This window comes from Camelus ferus, chromosome 34, assembly GCF_009834535.1.
Source record: "Camelus ferus isolate YT-003-E chromosome 34, BCGSAC_Cfer_1.0, whole genome shotgun sequence".
Lineage (NCBI taxonomy): Eukaryota > Metazoa > Chordata > Mammalia > Artiodactyla > Camelidae > Camelus > Camelus ferus.
Genome location: NC_045729.1, coordinates 4,334,855 through 4,347,485, shown reverse-complemented (window position 1 = coordinate 4,347,485; position 12,631 = coordinate 4,334,855). Strand labels below are relative to the sequence as shown.

The following is a 12,631-nucleotide window of genomic DNA, read 5'->3' as shown; positions in this document are numbered from 1 at the left end:
TTTGTGGAGAGGACAAACCCCTGCAGACAGAACTGCTTATTACAAAGAATGGAAATCGCTACAAACACCGTATTTTGTCATCAGTAAAAGCGATACGGCAGCCGAAAGTTCCTTATAACAAGGTAACACAAAATTTTACTCATTGCAGGGTAATAATATTTATTGCAAGTAAAATTTAGTTATCACAAAGTAAAGCCAATATACTGTCATGTTAACAAGAGTCAGAAAAAAGCTAACAAAAAATGGGCTTACACTGGAAACCACCTAAAACACATGATAGAGATGACCTAAAAAACCAATCAACTATAAAAAATTTATGGACTAATACTTCATATGTTTATATTAAATAATGCTAAATGAAAAACCAGAACTAAGAACATAAACATTTAATATAATTACATAAATACATATATCTGTATTTCTAAACACAGACCACTGATGAAGAATATTACATGATATGAATCCATTGAATAATCAACAGATTCATCTCTTCCTTTAAAATTATTCAAATTTATTTAAAAAGTAAAATCAAGGTTGGAAATTAGCTTTTCCCTCCTCTGGAGAGATAAAATTAATTTCTTTGTTATAGAAGTGTATTTTGATTAAAGAGTGTATTGTTTTCCTAATGAGGAGGAAAAAAAGATTTTTACAGAATAAAAAGTCATTAAAGCAATTGAACACCATTACAACACTTGAACTCTGAGGAACAATACAAATGTGGACAGTCTGACAACACATTTATTTAAAATAAACAACAACAGGCAAGAAAAGCAGAAAATGCTTTTAAAATATACCATTATGACATGAAGAACCAATCTAGGTGTTATGCCATACAGGTTGCTTTTAAAATTCTAAGTATCTTCTTGGCAGAAAATTTTGGCAATGTGATCATTTTCAGGCTAAAACTTCTCAGCATTTATTAATAATAATTAACAACAAACAATCTTTCTTCCATTCCTTCTGCACTCACCTCTTTTTTAGGACGATCAGACACAAGGCTGTCTTCACCAACTGGGTAGGTATGGATCAAGACCAGTTCACACTTCTGAATCTGCATGAGACTTAAAGAGAAACTTTTCACTTAGAATATAAGAATACATACTATGTAAAAGTTCAGGCAGGTAAACTATAAAAAGTATAATAAAACAAGTGTATCTCTATAATTAGATAATACAGTTAACATAAAAGCTAAATATTTAGAAAAACTGCTGTACTTGTATGAACATTTAATGAATAATTTACATGAATTTAATTCAAATGCAAAAATAATTTTCTGTGTATTGTAGGATAAAATAAAAGGAAAAGTCTTATAATCAGGTATAATTTTCAATAGTAACTGCCACAGAGAAAATGAATATATTGTATATTAATTTCCCTTTTACTAATTTTTTTTAAGGACAAGTTCAGGCAATATTATTACCTATAACTGATTATTTCCAAGAACACAGAATTTGTAATGCTAAAAAGTTGCTCCCAGCTTTTTATTTTATTTATTTATTTTTTGCCGCCTCCATTTTATTTCATTTCATTTTTTTTACTAAGGTATAGGTGATATACAATAATAAAAGTTTCAGGTATACAATACAGTGATTTACAATTTTCAAAGGTTATACTCCATTTATAGTTAGTATAAAAAATTGGCCATATTCCCCATATCGTATAATATATCCTTGTAGCTTATTTATTTTATACATAATAGTTTGTACCTCTTAATCCCTGCCCCCATAATACCCTTCTCCCTTTCCCTGTCCCCACTGGTAACTACTAGTTTGTTCTGAGAGCCAACTCTTTATTCTAAAATTTCCAAACCTACAGAAAAATTGAAAGAAAAGTACTATTCAATGAACACCCATATATCCTTAAGCTACATTCACCACTAGCTATAATTTTTGTCTCTATAAATGCCTAAATAAGTGTACTTTTTTTTTTAACTAAGTCATTTGAGAGTAAGTTGCAGAGGAAATGATACTTCATTCCTAAACACCTCAGCATGCTTCCTTCTCCTGCTGAGAACAACCCTACTCGTTAACAGTCATACCAGTACTTCACCTAGAAAATTAATAGTAACTCAGCCTAACACAGACTCCACATTGCAATGGTCCCAAACATGTCTTTAGTAGCTTGTTTCTTTTTTAAAAATTCATACAACTCAATCAGTCATTATGTTCTGATTTGGTACACACTGAATAATGCCACCAACAATTTGCTCATTTTACAGATTTCTAACACAGAGTGTGAGAGCAAGACATCAAAAAATATGCATTATAAATTTATGTATTATTTTATCCTTTTGATCACCTTTCCTCTGAGCAAACAGTTAAATTTCAAAGTGAAAGGGAAAATGGGACAAGAAGTTTCTGATCAAACATACATTTTTCAACTGATTTGTAGAGCCAGTAGAGAATTTAAGGGAATGCTACCAATACTAGAATTTTTAGAATAATTATAGTGAAATATATATGACCATAAAATGGAATATTTATTCCATTTGTGGATTATACTTACTGATCTGAATTTGCAGCAAGCTTGTTGTGTTCATGAATTGTTTCCTGAACACAGTCCTCAAGCATCCGCACGTGACTATCACTATGGCATAAAAAAGACATAACCAATTTAAAGAAATAAACAGTAAGAGAAAAAAATTAACAAGTACTCTTCAGCTGTAATATCCTGTTATAGGCACTTAAAATTACTTTAATCAGGAACTATCTTTAGTGTGCTGATTCATGACACCCAACAACCAACTAAATGAAAACACTAGTGAGAAAAAGTCAAATTGACCTACATGATAACAAAGTAAATAGTTTTCATTGAGATGAGTGTTTATTTTAGAACTGGATAAATAGAACTTTGATATTAGAAAGGCCACACGTGATATGTTTAAATGTTTACATGCTGTCCCTGCCTTTTTAAATAAAAACTGCAACAGGACATTAAAATTCCCTCAGTGAAAGAATTACTGGGGTTAACATCTTACCTTTTCGCATTAGTAATGCAAATTATTCGTCCTCTATTGCCAACTCGTTCTGCATTCTCCATTAGTAGAGTACGAGCCTCATGCTGGTATTCTGTAATTTTACAAAGGGTTTCCACTGCTGCAACGAGCCCATGCAGAATACTGCAGCATTCTGGATCTGCCCGTGGGTTAGGAGGCCCGACAGCAGCTAGTGCTGCCATGAGCTAAGGGAAAGGGAAAACAACCACGTGGACAAGAATAAGCACAAGTCAGACAAAGGCACCACAAGGAAGGGAAACTGTAGGACCAATGTACCTTATAAATACGGACACAAATATCCTCAACAACACACTAGCCCACTGAATCCAGCAACATATAAAAAGAACTATACACCATGACCAGGCAGGACTTATCCCAGGAATGCAAAGTTGATTTAAATTCTGAAAATTAACTAATGCAAATATGCAATATGCAACAGAATTTTTAAAAATCAGATGATCATCTCCATAAATACAGAAAAGCATTTGACAAAACCTAAGACCCTTTATGATAAAAACACTCAACAAACTAGAAATAGAAGGGAACTTCCTCAAGATGTGTTCCTTCTAAGGTCAGAAGGAAGTTTAGTCTCATCACTTCTATTCAGTGCTTCACTAGAAGTCCTAACCTGAGCAATTAGGAAAGAAAAAGAAATAAATAGGATTCAGACTGGAAAGGAAGAAGTAAAACTATCTCTATGTGGCAGGTGATGATCTTGTGTGTAGAAGATCCTAAGGAATCCATTAAAAAATTTTTTAGAAGTAATAAGCAAGTTCAGCCAGGTTGCAGGTTACGTGACCAGCACACAAAAACCGACTATATTGCTATCTACTTGCAAAGAGCAATCTAAAATTGAAATTAAGGAAATAATTCTATTTACAGAAGCACCAAAAACAATAAAATGCTTAGGAATAAATTTAACAAAGGAAATGCAAATTTTACACTCTGAGAACTACAAAATATTATTAAAAGAAATTAGAGGTCTAAATGAATGGAAAACATCCCATGTTCGTGGACTGGAAGACTTAATACTGTGAAGACGAAAATATCACCCAAACTGAACTACAGATTAAATGTAATCTCTATCAGAACCCCAGCTGACTTCTTTATAGAAATTGACAAGCTGATTCTAAAATTCATATGGAATTGCAAGGCACCCAGAAAGCCAAAACAATCTTAGAAAAGAATAAAGTGTGAGGATTTTGCTTTATATATGCATAAAGGTACACTGGAAGGACCCATTAAAAACTAATAGTGGTGTGGACAAACACTGATGTGCTGGTAACCAGCTATCCAAAGAGGGGAAAAAACCCCTAATTTGCAATGCTTGCCAGTATCTATGGTTAAATACTACCATAATCACTAATTTCAAGCTTTCACTGAATGCAAAGTTGATAGCTCTTCCACGTTGGTATAAGCAGCCTCTAGTACACCACTAACCAGGGCAGGGGATGAATGGGAAATGTTTCAAGGCTTCGCTTTTGCTTACACACACATATACACGTACATATGTATATACATGCAAGTATATGTAAAATTTATTTTTAAACTACATAGTTATTACCAATTCATAAAAAGTAATGAAAAAAGAAAGAAAAAAATACTGTGTATATATGACTATATGAAGTCACTGCGACACAGGAGAAGCTCAATAAAAAGCTGCTTTTTAGGGGAGGGGGTACTGTGATCCTGGGAAAGCAGCAGTAAGCAAGCTTAGCTTTTGGAGGCAGATAAATCTGCACTGAAATTCCGGCTCTGCCTTTTAATACTGTGTGACCCTGGTCAATCTCCCCTCGCCCTTTCCTAATCTGAAAGTGAAACTAACAACAGAACCTGCTCCCCACTGGTTTGCTACCTTCAAACTTCATTTAATTTAACCAACAAAAATAAGACCAAAACTCCTGACTCTGACAAATTTTTGTCATAAAACCTATGATATATAGAATAGAGGTATATATGTGCTCTAAGGGAAACAGCCCCGGACTCAGGTGTGGAAGTCAAAAACCTCTGGCCCCTGGGAGTTTCAGTTCCTTCACCAGCACAACGAAGGAGCCAAAAGAAAACATGCATTCTTCAATCAATCTACTTCAACTGTTTCTCACCATTACTCACAATAACTAGAGAAAGGTGTCACATGGATAACCAAAGCTAAACATTAAATGTGTTAACATAGACAAGGTTACACATAATTTATACAAAATGTCAATTACTTCGTATCATCTTAAACATCAGTGATTTGCTACTTAGTTGCCTTCACAACTGGAGTTTCCCCTTCTGATCATACGCTAAAAGCAGTGAGTGAGATATAACGTGCCTTCACCTTCAGAAAGCAGACGGAAGCAGTAATTCTTGTATCATCAGTACCCCCATTATCATCAAATGCATACCTTTTACTGCACCGCAGAGGTGCAGTAAGGAAAACCTATCCGAACTTGTACTTATTTTTATTCATACACTAGAAAAGCTTCAGGCTTCTTTCACAGTGCCTCTTGAAAGAAAGCAAGCAGAATATGTGCTATTTCAAAAAGATAGTACAGGAGGAGTGTATAGAATCCTTAGTATTTTTTAAAGCAGTGAAAGAATAAAGAACATTCTGAAATGATACAAATGCAAAGCCAAGCCAATAAAAGTCCCCGCCCTGCCGTTTCAGTGAGTTACCTCAAAAGACAAAAAGGTTAGAAATGTTTACATATTATAATATTAATCACAACATTTTAAGACCAAACACTGTGATAAACACACTTTCTTTACAAAGTGTCCCATTTAGAAAAAAATATGAAAATGAATAAATGTATGTATATGCAAGACTGGGACACTGTGCTGTACACCAGAGATTGACACACTGTAATTGATTGTACTTCAATTTAAAAAAACAGTCCCATTTAAAACACATTTGGATGAGATTATTTCCACCAAAGGGCATCCATTAATAGAAAATTTTTAACATAAAAGAGTTTAAATAATACATTCAAATATTTCACTAATGCCTGTCTCTCATGTTCATATTCACTGGTAGTAAACTGAAGTCTTCTACCCAACTGAACAAATGCAAAGAAGGTAATCTACCGTAAGCTCAATATCCTGAGACAAATGTTTAAAACGTACACATCTGATGTATTGAGCATGGGTTAATTTCTGCTCTCTCCTAAAACTCCATTAAAACTGTAGTAAAAGAACTTAATTTAAGAAACCAAACACCAAAGAGGGGGAAAAAACACATAAACCTGCAAAAACAAAGGAATGGAGGAGGAGATGAGAGCAAACAAGAGATGTCAGCAAGACTGTATGAAAATGGATGGAGAAAGGGCAACGGACTTAGTAGGACTGGCTATGCTGAAATCTAAGTGCCTCCAGGGCAAAATGGCAAGCTGATCTGCCTGTCAGAATCCAGGAGAAGTTCAGGACTTGGAGCTATCAAGCACCACATAAAGCAGGGGTGAGGCAAGATATTGAAAACCATGAAGGGATTGAAGTCAGAATGAGGAACAGCCGGACTCCTAATCTTACTCACAGCCTACCCATGTCAGTGCCTACCTCTTCCTGATCCCCCCACATACAGAATCGCATGCCTCGGAGGAACGGAACCAGAAAGGTACCAGCACGGGGGCCACAAAGCACAGCAGAGGGTAAGGGTAAGAGACTAGACCAGTGCTGCCCAAAAGAACTTTCTGTGATGACGGAAATGTTCTATATCTTATCGTATTTAATTTTAATTAATTTAAATGTAAATAGTAGCTATAGAATAGCTAAGTGTAGCTCTACAGGGCTGGTAGCTACTATATTGGACAGCACAGTACTCGCCCAAAAACAGAAAGACTGAGTAAAGGTTTGACTTCTGGATGGTGAAACCTACCATCTCCTGTGGCTCCCAGAAGGCAGACAGCCAAGTTTGCAGCACACAGGCAGGTCTTCTCTGGAGACACTGAACAGTTCCAGAGAGAGGATCTGTCCAGTCCGACAGCTGGCAGTCTCCCAGGGAAAACAATTCGACTGAACTACGATGAAGGCCAGTCAGTAATACTCCACAACATGCAGATGGTCTCATCTGCTGTACATTTAGTGCCTTGCTTTTAAATAAGGCTGCGTAGCTAAATACTAGCCAGCATTTAGGAAAGGCCTCAACATGAGATGAATGCAAAGAGATCAAAAGAAAACTTCGAATAAATATTAGTAATACCTTCAGATTAAAAAATTATACCCACAGAACAAGAAAAGGATATGAGAAAAATGGACATAATTAGAGCAAAGTAGAAGTTCTTGGAAATTAAAAATATGATCAAATAAAAAGTTCCAGTGGGGAGGGTATAGCTCAGTGGTATAGTGTGTGCTTAGCATGCATGAGGTCCTGGGTTCAATCCCCAGCACCTCCATTAAAAAATAAATAAATGAATAAACTTAGTTACCTCCCCCCCACCAAAAAAAGTTCCATATAAGGGTTAAAAGGAAATAGGAAAAGGCTCACAAAAGGAGAGTAACAACAAGAGGACCAATGAGAAAAAGAATAAGGAATTGAATCCAGAAGATGCAACACTCTACTCACAGGGATTCCAGAAAGACACAGAAACACAGAGACAAGAACATCATCAAAGAAACAATCCAGGGGGATTTTCCCGAAGAATAATAGCCTAGTGCCATGAATGAGAAAAGACTATCACCAAAGCAGATCACTGAGAAACTTCAGAACATAAGGGAGGAAAGAAATGATTCTAAAAGCTTTCGGAGAGAAATTATGAAAAAGATTAATACTGAACTTCTCAACAACACTGGAAGCTGTAGAGCAGTAGAGGAAGGCACTCAGAATTTTGAGGAAAAAATTATTTCCAACCTGAAATTCTTATACCCCAAGTATCAATAAACTGTAAGTTACAGGAATTCTGGAGGTTGTATTCTACCCAAAAAAGAGATTACACCCCCCAAAATAGAGGGGAAAAGTCAGGATCTGAAAAACAGGGGGAGAGGGAGACAGCCGGGCACCAGGCCTAGGAAGCAACCAATTCAAACTGCAGCTGAAGACTGCGCTCCAAGAAGTTTTTCAAGGGAAAAAAAAAAAAAAAACTGCTAAATTTCTAATACACCAATGATAAAAATATCAAGAAGTTTTGTAGAGACATGAGGAAAAGCAGCAACAGATACTCAGCAAACTAAGTAAATTAAAGGGGAAAAAAAGGAAATGATAAGTTCCAGGAACACACAGAAAGTTTTACAAAAAAGGAAATACCACGTAAGTCAAATCATCATGCTGTATACCTTAAACTTATACAGTGCTGCCAGTCAACTTTGTCTTAATAAAATCTTAAAAGAAGCAAAAGAAAGGAAATAACCACATGCCCTACTTGGCTTAGCAGCGGGTAACGCTTTACGTAGACATCATAATGTAAACATGGAATTTTTAATTAACCAAAACCTCTGATATAACAATATTAAGTAAATGAGAGAAGGGGAGGGGGCAGTCATAGTGGTGTGGGTGAGAGGAAGTATAAAAGGTAAATTCCCATTAACAATAATGATAAATAAACTTTAAATTGAGAACTCTATATAAATAGCAGTAAAAACATGTTATTTACAAATACGGAAGTAAATACTAGATAAGTAAAGAGTTGAAAATTTGCTTCCAGAAAGCGGGCAAAGACTGGACTCTAAACAGTTGTTTTTCTTTTAGTAGTAGTTGATGTTTTAAAACTATGTACAAATATTATACCAATTTCTAAAAATTAATCATTTTTAAAGAAAGTATTACCATGTTCACATAATTTTCAAAAACGGTCACAGCTCAAAACCTAAGCATACCTCCTGCAAATTTTGGTCTTCTTGAGTCCAAGAATTTAAAACATGTGCTCCAGAGTCACTCACAATGAAATTCACCTAATAGAGTTGAAAGAAATAATTAGTATTCAACTCCAATTCCACTCCATCACACCATATTTAAGATATTTATTTTATTATAAATGTTTTAATATAAACAATATAAATATAAACAGAGAATGCAGTCCATAGCACAGGTTTGTTGATTGATTGATTCATTCATTTTATAGTTATAGTCACATGCCAGGTGCTATTCTCAGCACTGGGGATATGGGAATACAGTGATGAATCAAACAGTTCTGCTGCTAACAATGGGGAAAGCCAGGGGTTCGGGGATGTAGTCAGATAGAGGGCAGTGTAAGGAGAATATAAACAAAAATAAATGAACAGGATAATTTCAAAGAGTGATAAATGCTATGAAAAAGAAGTTGTTTTTAGCTACTTCAGGTTGGGTGATCAGAGAAGGGCTCTCTATAGAAGTGGCAATTGAGGGGAATCCAAAATGACCAAAAGCAACCAGCTATGGAAAGAGCTGGGGGCAGAATTCCAGGTATAGCAAATAGCAAATGCAAAAGCCTCCAAGTGTGTACCCTCAAAAACGTGAAGGTCAAAGTGGGCAGAGAGGTAGGAGGTAAGGTCAGAAAAATAAGCAATAGCCGTATCACACAGGGCACTGAAAGCCGAAAGAATGGGTTTGGGCTTTACTCTAAATTTTAAAGAAAGTAAAATGCAAACAAAAAAAACCACTATGCGATAATACGGTGACAGTAAGGATGTATTAGAAAGTACACCAAATGATGGCTATGTTCTCTTTTGGGAGGAGGGCGAGATTATTTCTTTCCCCTGGACTATATGATCTAATTCATGATCTTTTTTCCAAATACCCATGAAATACTAGCTTTGCTTCCCCAGCAAGTTTGGTAAGTAGCCTTCTCTCCTAAGGCTCGTCTGACAGGAGCGTATTTTAGTAGCCACTTTACTTACATTAACCTCACTGCAATTGCACAACAATCACAGGAAGGAGGTGTCATGCTTACATAGGAGGAAACTGAGGCTTGGAGAGATTAAGCAAAAAGATCAAGGTTATATGGCTGGTAGTCCAATGATGCCAGGATGTGAATCAAAATCTGCCCCCTAAAATCACTACATCATGCCTCCTCTCATATATATATATATGTAAATTTTTTTAGCCTACATGCACAATTTACAGAGGGACTAAACACAATTTAAATCTGGAATATATCTGAATGCACAATATATATTAGATTCTCTATACTCAGCCTTCCTGTTACTGCCCTGCTTGTGCCAGTCTAATTGGCGAGGTCCCGGCCTAGGCTACTCCAAGTGAGACAGAAAGCAACTCACCCACTTGTGGCTAACCAAATGACCTTCCCAAAATAAAACAGTTGAGATTCTGAAATCCGAAGATAATTTTCACCCTTGGAATTTCTAACAATCTTCAAATTTTCTTCTGATAAAAACAATTTCTGCTTAGCATTCTTAAGAGCATTTCTTCCCAATTCTGCAGCAGTTTAGTAAACAGTCACTAAAACTCTAACCAGCCCAGTTCAGATTCTGATTCTGCCTCTAACTAGTCATATGATTCAGGGCAAGTTTCTTCTCTTTATCTCAGTTTCTGCATCTCCATCATGGCAGTAATAAACAAGGCTGATCTTCAGGTGGTACATACCAAAACGCTCTGACAAAACTGCCTACAGCCAACCTCCCTTCTGCTGATGCTGGCAACAGTTCTCAACGCTCCGTGCCTGTTCCATTCTGCTTATTATATAGTTTGAATACCGTCCCCGTAATTACAGTAGCTACCCCATAGGACTGTTGTCAGAGTTAAAGGAGTTAATAAATACGAAGCACATGTAAGTGCTCCATATGTTAGCTGTTATTATTATTGCTGGCCCCAATTAAATACACATATTAATTCCAAAGGGGAGTTCTATATACCACATTTGTAAAGTAGTAAATAAACAGTTGAAAGTCAAATCCACAGCAAACTCATATATAAAAAATGTAATAGGCAGTTAAGCACATCCCCCAAATCATGATTTTACTTGTAATTCACACTCACCAGCTTTTTGAAAGGAAATATATCATACATTATTCTACAGTATTCCATGGAAGACTCTACTGAGCAAGTCCACAATGATTTAGATATGGGGGCCAAAGGGATGATTCCTTGGGTCCTGTTCTTCACCAGCATATCGAACTCGACATGCTGTCTGCATGATTCTGCCATGTAAGGGCAGTGATCCACAACAAATACTGTTTTATGAGATTCAGAAAAAATCTTCATTTTGTTTCAACCTGTAAGAGATAAAATACATTAGCCAAACATCTTACACATGACATTTACTATCTTAAAAGTATTTCTAATTGATGTGTCTTTTCCTCAAGAAGATTTGATAGGAAATATGAATAATCAGTATTCAAAGAAATTTATCCAACAAAGGACAAGATTTAATGAGGTCATAACCAGAAAGTAACTATCAATTCAAGAGATGAGCTACAGCATCTTAAGGGGTCTCTCTACCAGTCACAGGCAAAATACAATCCATGCATTTTTTTTTTTTGCCTTTTGAATGAACTTAAAATTTGTCAGAAGAAAACATTTTTACAAATATTTTGTACTTTACTCCCTTCCATAATACCAAACATAATAAACAGCAAATACTCTTCAAATACACTTTTGATGATCCTTGCTAATTGACATCAAGCACATATAAACCCTTCAATTAACATAAGTCAGCATTTTGGGGCTTCCCTCCAAAAAAACTCAAGACTTCTGAAAAAGTGTGGGGGAGAATTAACTGGAAAGAGTGACAACAAAAGGGAAGCCCAAAGCATAACATCTCCTAAGATACGTGCATATCAGGTCTTAGCATTAGGAATAAGGACCTCAAATTCACACTCTTCCCCTTAGCTTTTGAAACAACAGTAATTTACCACGTAGAACAGAAAAACTTAGGTACTGCCATCACACTGATGGGGAAGAGGAACTTTTAAAAACTTTTTCTTCTAAAAACTCCCTTGCTTCGCTAATAAAATCTCATACTGAATAGACAATCCACATTCGAAAAGCACATGGTAAACAGAGCAAAAGTGTTCATCAAAACGAACCGACGTTTTACAATCCAGCTATTTTCTTCTCCTGCTTTCAAACGCATTTCCCCTTCATGCAAAACTCTTCTTTGAGAAACCTAGACACACTCTGCTGGAGAGTGGGGGGTGGAAAGTACAAGGTGAGTGGATAGGGAAGACCTCAGGATCGAGGTTCGCTTACTTTCGTGCCTGGTCCTGCAGTGAAAACGAACAGAGGCTATGGACCACAGCCTCTCTGGAAAAGGCTGCTGGCTGGGTGGGGAAGGTCAGCGCACAGTCAGGAGTGCCTGGCACCAAAGACAGGGGGCTATGCTTTCCCCGCTCATCTCATAGCACACCGGTCCTTCCCAGGCTTCCTAAATGCAGGAGCGCGCGCGCGCCTGCGCGTGAACACAAACACTCACACACTCGGACTGGCGCGTGCGCAAAGCACCCTTCGACAGCCCCGCCAAACTGCCCTTCCCCCTCGGTGGGCCAGCCGTCCGGGTCCCTAACAGGAAGAGGGCGGAGCCAAGGGAAAAAATGCCTCCGACCCTCAAGATTTTCTTCTACCCGCTAATTTTCTCAATCACGCATTGGGAAGATTGATCCGGGCGACCTGAGAGCCTCCCCAACAGCGAAGCACCAACCACAGCGGCGGCTAAACCAGCCACCGTCCCCTAAACGCAAGGCCCTCCCACTCGGTCTCCCCTTCTCGGTCTCTCCACCCAGGCCAGTGCC

General features: G+C 37.0%; 1 protein-coding gene across 2 annotated transcripts in view; it reads right to left on the bottom strand.

Annotated features, from left to right (window-relative positions):
• INTS13 (integrator complex subunit 13) overlaps positions 1-12,625 on the bottom strand; it is a 28,539-nt gene extending 15,914 nt beyond the window's left edge. The window contains exons 1-6 of one of the 2 annotated variants that reach the window (XM_032473499.1): positions 12,093-12,625; positions 10,881-11,116; positions 8,783-8,857; positions 2,978-3,180; positions 2,506-2,586; positions 971-1,061 (exon numbers count right to left, since the gene is read on the bottom strand). In XM_032473499.1, the coding sequence (XP_032329390.1) occupies positions 971-1,061; positions 2,506-2,586; positions 2,978-3,180; positions 8,783-8,857; positions 10,881-11,105 (675 nt within the window). In that variant the 5' untranslated portion in view covers positions 11,106-11,116; positions 12,093-12,625. The remainder of the gene's footprint in view (positions 1-970; positions 1,062-2,505; positions 2,587-2,977; positions 3,181-8,782; positions 8,858-10,880; positions 11,117-12,092) is intronic. The other variant, XM_006184557.3, reaches the window with a different exon arrangement.
• Positions 12,626-12,631: the final 6 nt, after the last annotated feature.